We start from the raw sequence: 12225 nt of genomic DNA, 5'->3' as shown, positions 1-12225 counted from the left end.
CTTCATGGTATTCTCTAAGGTAGATATTGAGAATGAAATAAATCAACAGAAGGAGGAATAACCTGAAAAAGAAAATCAATCTGAGAATGAACAGTGGCCACTCTTGATTCTAATGATTTTGTGGAACATTCATTAATAACAAAATAAAACCAAAGAAAATAAAAACAAACAAAGCAAGCAGTTAAAAAAAAAATAAAAACTCTCTGTCTCTGAGAATGGATTTGAAGGCTATTGTGCTATTGTCTTCAATAACTAGTATCCAATGCACATCTAAGAGGGACAGGATTCTGATTCTGTACCACTCGGATTAGAACTTCCTCTATTAGCAAGGAGCCTAATTTGTCCAAAGTCTCCCCAGATGGAGGGTAAAAGAAGAGCACTTGTATACTTTGTTTGTATAAATGCCCTAGGATATGATAATCACGCAGATTAAAGAGAATGGAAAAGAGGCACAAAAATGATTCCAGCTCATTTCAAGTTCAGAACGCCATCTTCACATCCAGCAAGTCCATTTAGCTTAAGGGGTTGGGATGTCACAGTGTACTTGCCGAGCCTACCGCCTTTCCAATACCATGACCAGTATTTTTCTTTCGTTGTAAATGGGAGGTTTAGGAACAACTTTGGGGATTTTATTTGGCAATTAGAATTCTCTTTTCTTGCCAGGATTAAGTTTTCTCTAAAGGATGTTGTCTTCTTTAGAGATCCTCAGTTTCATTAACTTGGGTGACTTTGACATGATGGCTATGTACAAAATCATCACTTAAAGTTTTCCACTATTCAGGATCTGTTAATTAGATAGTGTTTTTTTTTTCGCATTATAGATTAGTTTAACATCATCTTAATCCACAAGTGCCCTCTTGGCCAGAATTTCATAAAGGAAACAATGTATGCTTGGAGACTCATTAACCACAAAATTAGTCTATTTTCTGAATTAAAAAAAAAAGTTTCATTGACTCTGTTCCAAAGAGCATTCTGGAAGGCATAATATTAGACAAAAGTTGACCAAGGTAGAAATGATTTGATAAAGTGAACTTACTGGAAGATGGCCATTTTATAGAATCTGACTTGCTAACTCCATGGTCATAAAAAGGGAAAAATAAGTGATTTGTTAATAAAAGATGTTCACGCACTGCAGGACTGAAATATGATGTATTGTTTAGCATGTAGCATTATTTTTAAAATTATTATTTTCCTTTCACGTTTAGATCTTTCTCTGGAATTAAAGGACTCCAGCTGAAAGTTAATCTCCAACCCAATGATAATTACTTTTTCTACGTGAGAGCCATCAATGCGTTTGGGACAAGTGAGCAGAGTGAAGCTGCCCTCATTTCCACCAGAGGTACTTCCTTTGCACACAGAGAACTACTTCCAAACATTCCCGTTCCTTCCCTCCACCACCCAGAGAAAACATCCTAGAGGGCCACTTCTTAAGCTCCCAGTCTGCTGGCAATGCTAGGTTTTTGGCATAAGGACCCAGGGTTGGCCAAAGGTCAAGGTGTTTCTTTTATTTTTCTGGTTTAAGACTACCCATTGGCTACCCATTAGCTATCAGTCAGGTGCTAAAAAAATTAAAAAGAAAAAAAAAGATGCTGGGGGTCCACTCCTGAAGATCCTGATCTAATTTACTGAGATATGGGCTTTGACATGTTTTTAATCTCCTCAGATGATCATGTTTGGTTTATAATCTTCTGTAGATGGTGGGTATGTTTTGAGTCTGTGTGTGTGTGTGTGTGTGTGTGTGTGTGTTGGGGAGAGTGGGATGAAGATATTCTTGATACATGACACTGTGAACTCCATGAATAATCTTCCAGTCTTATTCTTCTAATTATTTTCCATGCCTTGCTCATGATTGGTGCCAGTTTATGTTTGTTGAATACATGAATGTATGAGTAACTCAAGAAAATGATAACTGTTCAAGGGCCTTTTGGGGAAAATACCCTGATGATGCCAATAAAAAGTACTGGGCTGTTCTCAATTATTGTGAAAAGAAATGAGGAATGGAAAGGTGATCATTTTTTATCTTATCCTAGACCCAAAGACTGAGGCCGAAACTTGAGGGTGGCCCATTAAGTGACTGGCTTAACCAGCAAAAAGTTGTGCACAAGCCATGTGTGCTGTGTGCTGTGGTTAGGGACAGCGTGATGTTTGTAGAGAGCAGACGGGGGCACTGTCTGTCCAGAAGTGTTCCCCGCAGTCCCAGTGTGGTGCCTGTACCGTCCACTGTTAGAAGCACTCCTGGAGGTTACACCAGTGCCGTCTTCAGACCTGAACGTGCACATGGGTCTCCCGAGGAGCTTGTTAAAATAGAGATTGTGATTCAGGAAGCCAGGGGGAAGGCCTGAGATTCTGCCTTTCTAACTAGTTTCCAGGTGAGGTAGGTGCTGGGTGGGGAGCATACTTTGTATAACAGTAGGTGCTAGATTTGGGCTGAGGGGGGTTTCACACTCCTGTGGCACCAGGCATGTTGACAAGTCACTAGCTCACGAGACCTGATCATGGATAGAATTTTGCCATGGGCCTGAAAACACCCTGGGGGCAGGGGGTGGGGGTGATTTTGATGTCAGAAGCAAGGGGAAACTAAGATCTGACAGGTGGGGCTTGGCCAGGGACGTTGTAACATTATAATCCTGTTTTCTGATTGCAATAGGAACCAGATTTCTCTTGTTGAGGGAAACGGCTCATCCTGCTCTGCAGATTTCCTCAAATGGGACAGTGATCAGCTTCGCTGAGAGGAGACGGCTGACAGAGTGAGTAGAAGGAGAAGGCACAAGAGGCCTTGTGTGGCCTCACCTGCCACATCCTTGGTTGGGTGCACACGCTGTGTGACAGCAAGCACAAATTGCAGAGTTCGGTTATGGTTCGTTACTAAGGGAAAGTGATGGAGATAGTTCAAACATGGAGCAAGTGTCAATATTTTTATTGGAAATACAAGCACAGATGGTTTTGTTTAACACATAGGCTGTTTTAAGGCGTTATCTCTGGTTCAGTGAAAAAAGAGCCTGGGTTCATTCTTCTATTATATTCAACAGCAAATCACGTTTTGTATCAATCCACTAGAAAAGGAATAGAGGAGAATGACATTTTGTTGAGTTTCTGGAGCTGGCCACATGCAGGACTTTCAAGATCTTGCCCCCTCTGCCCCAGAAGGGCCACAAAAGGAGGGTGAATGTGTTAGTCATTCAGTCCTGTCTGACTCTTTGCAACCCCATGCACTGTAGCCCCCCAGGCTCCTCTGTCCATGGGATTCTCCAGGCAAGAATACTGGAGTGGGTTGCCATTTCCGTTTCTAGGGCTGACCCAGGGCTCAAACCAGGGTCTCCTGATTGCAGGCAAATTCTTTACTGTCTGAGCCACCAGGGAAGTCCCCCACAAAAGGAAGCAGCAAAGTAAAAAGAGGGCAGAAGTGGAGGGCATAGCATGGAGAGGGCTCTGCAATTTGTCTGCAATCACTCATGGTTATTTTGAGGGTCCAAATGGAAGAAAGTGAAAGACTTTCAAAAATCGTAACCCATGTGAAACACGCTCCTGTGGGCACTGGTGTGCCTGGGGTGGACAGCCAGCAAGCTGTCACTACCGCCCCGAGCCCACCAACGGCGACTCACACTGTTTTCTTCTTAGGCTGCTATTCACCTGTCTGTGGCTCAGCTCAGGAAATGGCCTGCTCCTGGAAATGGCCAAGCCTTCTCTGGGCTCTGGCGCCCTTTGATCGTATCTACAAAAAGTTCTGAGCACCTGTGGAATTATACATCAGCTATTCCATCTTGATTGGTCCTCAGGCAGTCCTGTCTTCCACATCTTTGAATCCCCAGAATCTATCCTAGGGTCCAGAACATTGGAAGTGCTAAACATATACCAATAAGTGAATTCAGGAGGAAAAAAAAATGATTTAAGAAATAGATTGAGCTTTTCTGTCTCTTGGATTTCTTAAAAAATCGAAGAGAAAAGAAGTATATTGGAGGTTGGTTCATACATGACTGATGATAATAACTGTTAAGTTCAGTTCAGTTCCTCAGTCATGTCTGATTCCTTGTGACCAGGAAGCATGCCAGGCTTCCTGGTCCATCACCAACTCCTGGAGCTTACTCAAACTCATGTCCATTGAGTTGGTGATGCCATCCAACCAACTCATCTTCTGTCATCCCCTTCTCCTCCCACCTTCAATCTTTCCCAGCATCAGGGTCCTTTCCAGTGAGTTGGTTCTTCATATCAGGTGGCCAAAGTATTGGAGTTTCAGCTTCAACATCAGTCCTTCCAATGAATATTCAGAAATGTTTTCCTTTAGGGTTGACTGGTTGGATCTCCTTGAGGTCCAAGAGACTCTCAAGAGTCTTCTCCAACACCACAGTTCAAAAGCATCAATTCTTCAGCGCTCAGCTTTCTTTATAGTCCAAATTTCACATCCATACATGACCACTGGAAAAACCATAGCTTTGACTAGATGGACCTCTGTTGACAAAGTAATGTCTCTGCTTTTTAATATGCTATCTAGGTTGGTCATAGCTTTTCTCCCAAGAAGCAAGTGTCTTTTAATTTCATGGCTGCTAATAATAATAGCTAATAACTGTAATGTATTTGATAGAATTATGTTAATTATTAATCTGAAAATTAGTTCATACATATCAAGCAACCAGGTTTTGCTCCAGAAAGCAAGCGCCCATCAGTAGCCACCTCTCTGAAATGAGGTTGTTGGGTAAAGACACAAGAAAGTGAGATACATTCCCTTGTGTAATCATTTTCTCACCTGCTAAAGGGGAGCAGGAGATGGTGCTGATTGAATATTAATGCTGCTTAAATTAAAAAATGCTTCCTTGCTGTCTCAGCCATTTCAAAGCAAAATTGAGCAATTCATGCAAACAAGGTCACCCATCAGCAGGTGAAAGTGCTTTGGTTCACTTCACCATGCCTGTTACAAAAGTAGCTGAGGTGAGACAAAAAGAAACCTTTCAACAGCTTTTTAGGCATACCTACTGCGATCTAAAGAGGCCCCAGCCCCCAAGACTGTTGACCGCAAGCCTCTCCAGAGCACGAACAACACACCCGCTTCCCCCGCACTACCCTCTGTTCTGGCCTCCCCAGACGCCTGCTGTCCAGGAGCAGCACCTGGTTTGGTCTATGTGCCCAGGAAGGTCCTCAGACACGGGAACTCATGGTTAGAGGTTTTAGAGACTCCATTTTGTGTGCATGCAAGTTTTGGGGGAAAAAACTTTCCGAGTCATACTCTTAGCATTCTCCTCTTGCCTCCTTTGTATTCCCTCACTCCCTTTCAAAGCCGTGCAGGCTGTCACTTCGGTCATGTCTGACTCTTTGTGACCCTGTGGACTGTAGCCCACCAGGCTCCCCTGTCTGTGGGATTCTTCAGGCCAGAACACTGCAGTGGGTAGCCATTCCCTTCTCCAGGGGATCTTTCTGACCCAGGGACTGAACCCATGTATCTTATGTCTCCTACATTGGCAGGTGGGTTCTTTACCATTAGGGCCACAGATTGGGGCCGTTTCTTTTTATCCTATGCGTGTGTGTTCAGTCATTCAGTCATGTCTGATTCTTTGCAACCCTATGGACTACAGCCCGCCAGGCTCCTCTGTCCATGAAATTTCCCAGGCAAGAATACAGAGTGGGTTGCCAATTTCCTTCTCCAGGGGTTCTTCCCGACCCAGGGGTCAGACCTGAGTCTCCTGCGTTTCCTGCATTGGCGGATGGGTTCTTTACCACTGAACCACCCGGGAAACCCTCTTTTTTTTTTTTGGAAGCCCTCTTCTTTTTATCCTATCATTATTCTAATTATTTTCTAGTTCCCAGTTCCTCTAAGAGATGCTATGTGTAATACATGCGTGTTGTGTGTGGCAGTAGAAATCCGTTAAAAGCATGTTGAATGTTTGGGGAATTCTGTGGCCCTCAGGTCAAGGTCAGGGACAGCACGAACAATGAATGTCTTTAGTCAAATTCCAGCAGTTTCCAAGGATAGACTCCTGCTTAAACTGTGGGTGCGTTTATGAACGTCGATCTCTATGAAATAAAGGTTGCCAATTCCTGATGAACTTTGCCTGCAGAATCCCATCAGTGCTGGGTGAGGAGCTGCCTGCCTGTGGCCAACACTACTGGGAAACCACTGTCACAGACTGCCCAGCCTACCGACTGGGCATCTGCTCCAGCTCAGCTGTGCAGGCTGGTGCCCTGGGACAAGGAGAGACCTCGTGGTACATGCAGTGCTCTGAGCCACAGAGGTAAGCTGGGGCCTGCCCCCTTCTCCCAGTCAAAGTGTCATGAGTCGACGCCTAGGCCGAGGGCTCTGAGGGGCCTGATAAGTAGCGCCTCACTTCCCTGCCCCAGCTCTGAGCCAGCTGAGAAAGAAGAGAGTCAAGTATCGAGTTGGCCCAAAAGTTCATCCAGGTTTTTCTGTAAACAAACTTTTGGGCCAACTGATACATGGAGACTCAACTATTACTCTGATTACTGAGGAAGCCAGTTTTAGAGAATGTGGTTCATTTGTGAGAGCAAAACTGTTTCTTATCTTGAATCCTCTTTAATAGATTTGTACCCACCCAAAGTGTTGGCCAGGCCAGCTTCCCATACTGCAGGACAGAGTAGGTGGCTGGAAGAGGACGTGTGTCTCCTCAGGAAGCTCGTAATGAAAAGTTAGGAAACTGGGTGTGTGGCCAGGTTTTCCTTCAAAGTCCACCCCAGGGTGGGGAGAGACCACAAGGGTAATGCTGAAAGGGCTCCCTCCATGGAGGAGTCAGTAGGACTGAGGAAGAAGTGGATCCCAGCACCCCGTCCCCCCCACCACCACTGGTCTATATTAGGGGTTGGCAAACTACAACCCACAGGCCAAATAGGACCTGCTGACCTTTTTGTAAATAAAGTTTTATTGGAATACAGCCAAGTTCATTTGTTTCCATATGGCCTATGGTTGCTTTTTGCTATAATGGCAGAGTTGTCTAGTTATAACAGATACCAAATAGCCCCCAAAGCCCAAGATATTTACTGTCTGGCCCTTTACAGACAAAGTTGACTAACCCCTGGTCTGTATTATTGGTGTGACTGACCTGGGGTTCTTGGACTCTTTTTTTTGCTGTTGTTTTTAAAATTCGTTTTAATTTGTTGTTTTTGTTTTGGTTTTTTGACCATGAGGCATATGAGATCTGAGCTCCCTGACCAGGGATCAGACTCACACGCTCTGCATTGGAAGGTGGAGTCTTAACCCCTGGACCACTTGGGAAGTCCCCTTAGACTCTTTAGTCAATTTCCATTGATAAGAATCTAGACGAGGAATTCAGGCAAGGCTTTACTGGGACTCGTGCTGCAGCAGGAGGGAGCAAAGACAAGGAACGGGGTTCCCTTGCTCCCTCCCTGAGGAGGGGTGAGCTGGTCCCTTGGAAGGAGTGTAAAGGTGGATCGGTGGGTCATGCTGGAGCAGTGGCTTAGGGGGTCTGCCCACCCCCTTGGTGGTGCCGTGTGCATGTATCACGGGCAGTACCCTGCTTTTGCTCCCAGCCCCTCAGAAGTGGCAGTTGAGTTTGGGCCCTTTGTATCTTGTCCATAATTTGCCCCAGCTGGGCACACATGTGGTTATTTTTAGTGTCTTTGTTGCTCCAGGAGACATTTGTCCAGGGCAAGTGCCGCAGTAAACAGTCCCAGGTTGTAGACTGTCTCATTAGTATTGTCTAATTGGTTGATATGAAAAAGCCGTAAACCTGCATTAGTCTCAGAGAGATAAGGCAAGCAAGCTATGAGCCGAACATGCGCACAAGACCGTCTAATAAAAGAGCATGAGGCTGGGGCCAGGAACCTAATTTGAGTCCTGGCTCCATTCTTGAATAGCTTCCTATTGACTCCTCACCAGAAGTTGGTTAATCCTGTGAGCAGATCTGTCTTGGTTAATCTGTGCCTCATTTGTCTTGTCAGGGGACAGTGACACCTAGCCTACTCCATTTGGGGGTTGTGAGGGTCACATGAAGTCAAGTACAAGGAAGAGCTTTGAAACTGGAAAGACTCAAATATGAGGCATTATTCAAATGGAATGCTTAAAAAGGAAGCAGTGCTTGCAAGTTCCCAGAAAAAGGCCCACAGATTGGATTTTGCATATTTCTCGCTGCACATCTCTCCCTGTACCCTACTTGACAGAGTTTGATTCCCTGACAAGGTTCACAAGGACACCATCTCCAAGAGCTTTTCAAAGTCATACTTCATCAAATCAGAGCAATTATGATTAATTGATGTTCAGTGCTGTGCAATCCTTGAGGACCCATCCTCTGCCCAGAGTCGAAAAATCATTCAAACCCAGAGTTTATGATCAGTAGACTTAGAGTTGGAACTAGGTATTGATTTCATGAAGATTTCCTTAGACAACTGAACCCTTAAGAACCTAAAGGCAAGCCTCCAATAACAAAGTTCTAGACTCTAGAGAACAGAACAGTTAATTTCACTCAGCAGGTTCAACAGCTTTGGTCTTTGGCTTTTGTCACCCAGGGTAGGTTCTGTAGATTCTGGGAGAACGGACGCGCCTGTCTGTATGATCACAGCACAGAGAGGTCAGGTCTTAAGTGCCTCATTCCATGGTCCAAACAGAGCACCCTGGCCTTCAGGCCACTGAGAGTGCTGCTACAGCAGAGCCTCCTGTGTTTTTCCATTTTTCTGGCTTCATGATTTAAATGAAGCAGTATTACTCTTGATTCTACTTGCATCTAGTGTAAGATGTCATGGTGGGAGAGGAGAAATGAAGAGTCTTAAGGAGAAAGAATCAGTTGCATTTCTTCCTGTCTGTCCCTAACTTACTCCTCTAGTTCAAGGCTTCCCTTCCTTTACCAGTCTCTCCCACAGCCCCCAGGCCTGTGCTCTTCTTCTAGTTTCTAACCACTCCAAGCCATTCTAAGTGTCACCACTGGCAAATATTTCTAAAACGTCATTTACATCATGTCCCTTCCTTTTCTGCTAAAGAAATCTATGAACATAAACAGTGGTGCCAGCAGTCTGGGACCACAGTGAAAGCGGGAAGCCAGAAGACTGTAACCAGGCTGGGGCACAGGAGTCCTGAGGGAAGCAGCCACCGGGGTGGAAAGGAGTCTGGGCTCATTCTCGGCCAGCAGTGAGATGCACCAGGGTGGGCTACACAGGTAGGGACCCTTGCTCAGGCAGTTCCAGGGTCAGGCAGATGTCAAGAATCAGGCTTCCGAATGACCCTTGTCTGAACAAGAACTAGCAGTCCAAAGGATGGGGAGGGAGTCATTCCACAGACAGGCCTTGTTTCAGGCCGGAGTGCAGCTTGGAGAATGAAGTGATGTGCTCAGTGGGAAATGGGGCAGAACCAGGACAGGGTGAATTCCAGGCCCTGCAGAACGGTTGGGTCCAAGGCTCCCTGGAATGTCCTTCCCTCCCTGGTAGCAACTTGCTCAGGGACTGACTGGGGCTGGGCCTGTGGGCACTGGGGATCTTCCAAGCAGGGTAGGGAAATAGCTCAGATGGGCATTCAGAACCCTCTCGACCAGTCCTGTCCAGTCACACATTCTGACAAACTAGAAAAACGGTAGATGTGGCTATTGAGCACTTGGAATGTGGTTAGCAAGACTGATGAACTGAATTTTGAATTTTACTTAATTCTAATGTAAGTGGCCATGTGTGCCTCTTGGCTACTATATTAGACAGGGCAGGCCAGTATAGAGCCTGGCCTCTGACTTACCTATCCAAGTAACACTCTCAAAGTCATTCACATGTCCCCTCCTGACTGGTCAAGCAGATGGCATACAGGTTCATTCTGCCACCTCATCATTGCCTCTGCTGCCCCCACAGCTTGGATCACCTCACGCTTTTCCCCCTTATCCAATCCTGACCTTTCTTTGGCTGAACGTGCACCCACCTGCTCCCCAAGCCTTCTGTACGAACACCAGCTACACTGCTATCCCCCTCATTGCCACTCACAGCCTCTGTGTGCTTTACAGGTTCTAAAATTTCATAGCGTTCTGCCATATTTCACATTGGCAAGGCACTGAAAAGGTCCTTTATCACTGTGGAAGTCTCACTTACCTTCCATCGCCGTAAACCTCTTCCCTTTTGAATGAGCTTCATTCGGCAAGGAAGTTGCCAACTTGCCATTCCCTGCGCTCAAGCTTCTAGGCGTTTAAGAGAGACGCTGCAAGTCTTCAAAAGGCCCTTCTCTGCCTCACCAGAGGTATGCAGGCTCTATGGCCCAGTCTGTTCAGCATCACTCCCACCCTCAGACCTGTCAGATCCGCAGACCACACACCTGTCCCTCAGCTCTTCTTTTGTGCTTTCAGGGCCCCACCCTCTGTTTCTAAGATCACCAGGAGAAAACTCCCACCTTATGTTACTCTTTTGCACAGAGCAGTTTCTCTTTTTCTGTTCAGCAATTTCTCGCTCCCAAACCCGTCCTTGAACCTTTCCTTTCACAACCAAACCACGTCCATGAAATGTATCAGAAAACACGTTCCCCATCTGTGCCCAGAGCTGGAGTCTGAGCCCCAGCCTATGCTGAAGTCATGAACAGTTTTCCTTCTAGTTCAGTAGAGTATGGGTTCCTTGAAGGCAAGGACAGTATGCTGTGGTCCTTCACATCCCCCAGAGGTGCAGAGGTTTAAGTGAAAACATGGTGAACTGAATGTATCTGAACTTAAGAGAGAAATCAAAGGTAACCCCCCTTGGCGGTAAGGCTGCAGAAAACATGGAGAAGGTGAATAGGAAAGTTGGTTTGGGGCAAGGGCATTGTACAAAGGATGAAATTGGACAGAAATAACGACATAGTTCTTAAACTTCATTAAGGCCCTTATATAAGTCACTTACAAATTTTTTAAACAGTAAAATTAATGCATTTTATGGAAGGCGAGCCTGCAGTACTTTTTAAAATACATGGCAGCCTCAAAGGAGTTTTATTCAAAAGAATGACACACCATGAATGCGGTAGTTAAAACATGTGGGCAGCCGGGAAAGAATTAAAATGTGGAGAAAAATCACAAGGGAGGCATATGTTGGTTATTCTGGGCCTGCCTCCTAATGTAGAAGTAGCAAAATTATTAAAAAACACTCGTCTGTTGGGAAGAGCTATGCATTTTAGCATCTAGGAGGGATCTGGCTAAGGTATTTGGGGCAATGTTAGTGCAACTCCTTATTGTGAACTGAGATCAATAACTGCAAAATCGGTTGTCTCCAGGTGAGTTTCTTTATCGTAGGCGTTCAAGATTTCCAGTTTTCAATTCCCATTCTGTTCCATTGCAGATACACATTTTTCTACAGTGGCATTGTGAGCGATGTCCATGTGACTGAGCGTCCCGCCAGAGTGGGCATCCTGCTGGACTACACCACCCAGAGGCTGCTGTTTATAAACGCTGAGACTGGACAGATGCTCTTCATCATCAGGCACAGGTTTAACGAGGGCGTCCACCCTGCCTTCGCCCTGGAGAAACCCGGAAAATGTACTTTACACCTGGGGATAGAGCCCCCCGATTCTGCAAGGCAGAAGTGATCATTGGCTTTCAGAGTTTCCAAGAGCAAAATTCAAATTTTGGAGGAGGGGGCTGCTCTGTTGTTCTTTCTTGTGGGTGCTAGACAGCATTCAAAAATTTGAATACAGCATTCAAAAAACACTTGCATGATTGATAGCTCCATGCACGGTGATCAACATGCGAGCCAAACCACCAAGAAAACCTTGAATTTCTAGACTGTCGTGTGAGTAGAGCATGGAAAAAGCAACCTCTGCCCTTCAGTTTATATATGTTTGAGTTCTTCCCTAAGTGAAAAGGATTTATACCTGACTTGGGAATTGAAACAGCGAAATGGACTCCCACCTATGTCGCTGGTGAAAGAAATCCTTGAGGGACAGGTCTGTGTCCCTTCCTGAGTGAAGGGAAGGTTGTGCTGGTAATACACCTCCTCCGACAAGAAACAACTACTTTTTCCATAAGAAATGTCATCTCACTTCACTAAAGAATGCTGAGTCCTAATCAGTAGAGAAAATGTTTTAACCATTCTAAGCTGATAATGAACTCTTTTGTAACCATTATATACTGTAGAACACGAGTCTCTTTTCCCTGAAATTTTAAATGTAGAAAAATGCTAGATGTTAGAGATTTCCTTTTTGTTAAATAAATGGTTAGAGTCTATAAAACAAAACATGTTATGTGAACTTATTACATGTGACTTGCAAGCCTGGCATCTCTGGATGGGACAAACTGCGGATAAAGAGTCACCACACTGTAGTGGGTGGTACTACCACTCATT

At 45.2% G+C, this 12225-nt stretch overlaps 1 protein-coding gene across 1 annotated transcript in view; it reads left to right on the top strand.

Annotated features, from left to right (window-relative positions):
- The window catches only part of CMYA5 (cardiomyopathy associated 5), a 98535-nt gene extending 86517 nt beyond the window's left edge, over positions 1-12018 (top strand). The window contains exons 11-14 of the mRNA XM_068965538.1: positions 1206-1339; positions 2648-2747; positions 6048-6221; positions 11224-12018. Coding sequence (XP_068821639.1) covers positions 1206-1339; positions 2648-2747; positions 6048-6221; positions 11224-11470 — 655 coding nt within the window. The 3' untranslated portion in view covers positions 11471-12018. The remainder of the gene's footprint in view (positions 1-1205; positions 1340-2647; positions 2748-6047; positions 6222-11223) is intronic.
- Positions 12019-12225: the final 207 nt, after the last annotated feature.

The sequence above is a fragment of the Capricornis sumatraensis genome, chromosome 2 (genome assembly GCF_032405125.1).
Source record: "Capricornis sumatraensis isolate serow.1 chromosome 2, serow.2, whole genome shotgun sequence".
NCBI classification, from domain to species: domain Eukaryota; kingdom Metazoa; phylum Chordata; class Mammalia; order Artiodactyla; family Bovidae; genus Capricornis; species Capricornis sumatraensis.
This window is presented reverse-complemented; position numbering and strand designations above follow the sequence as displayed.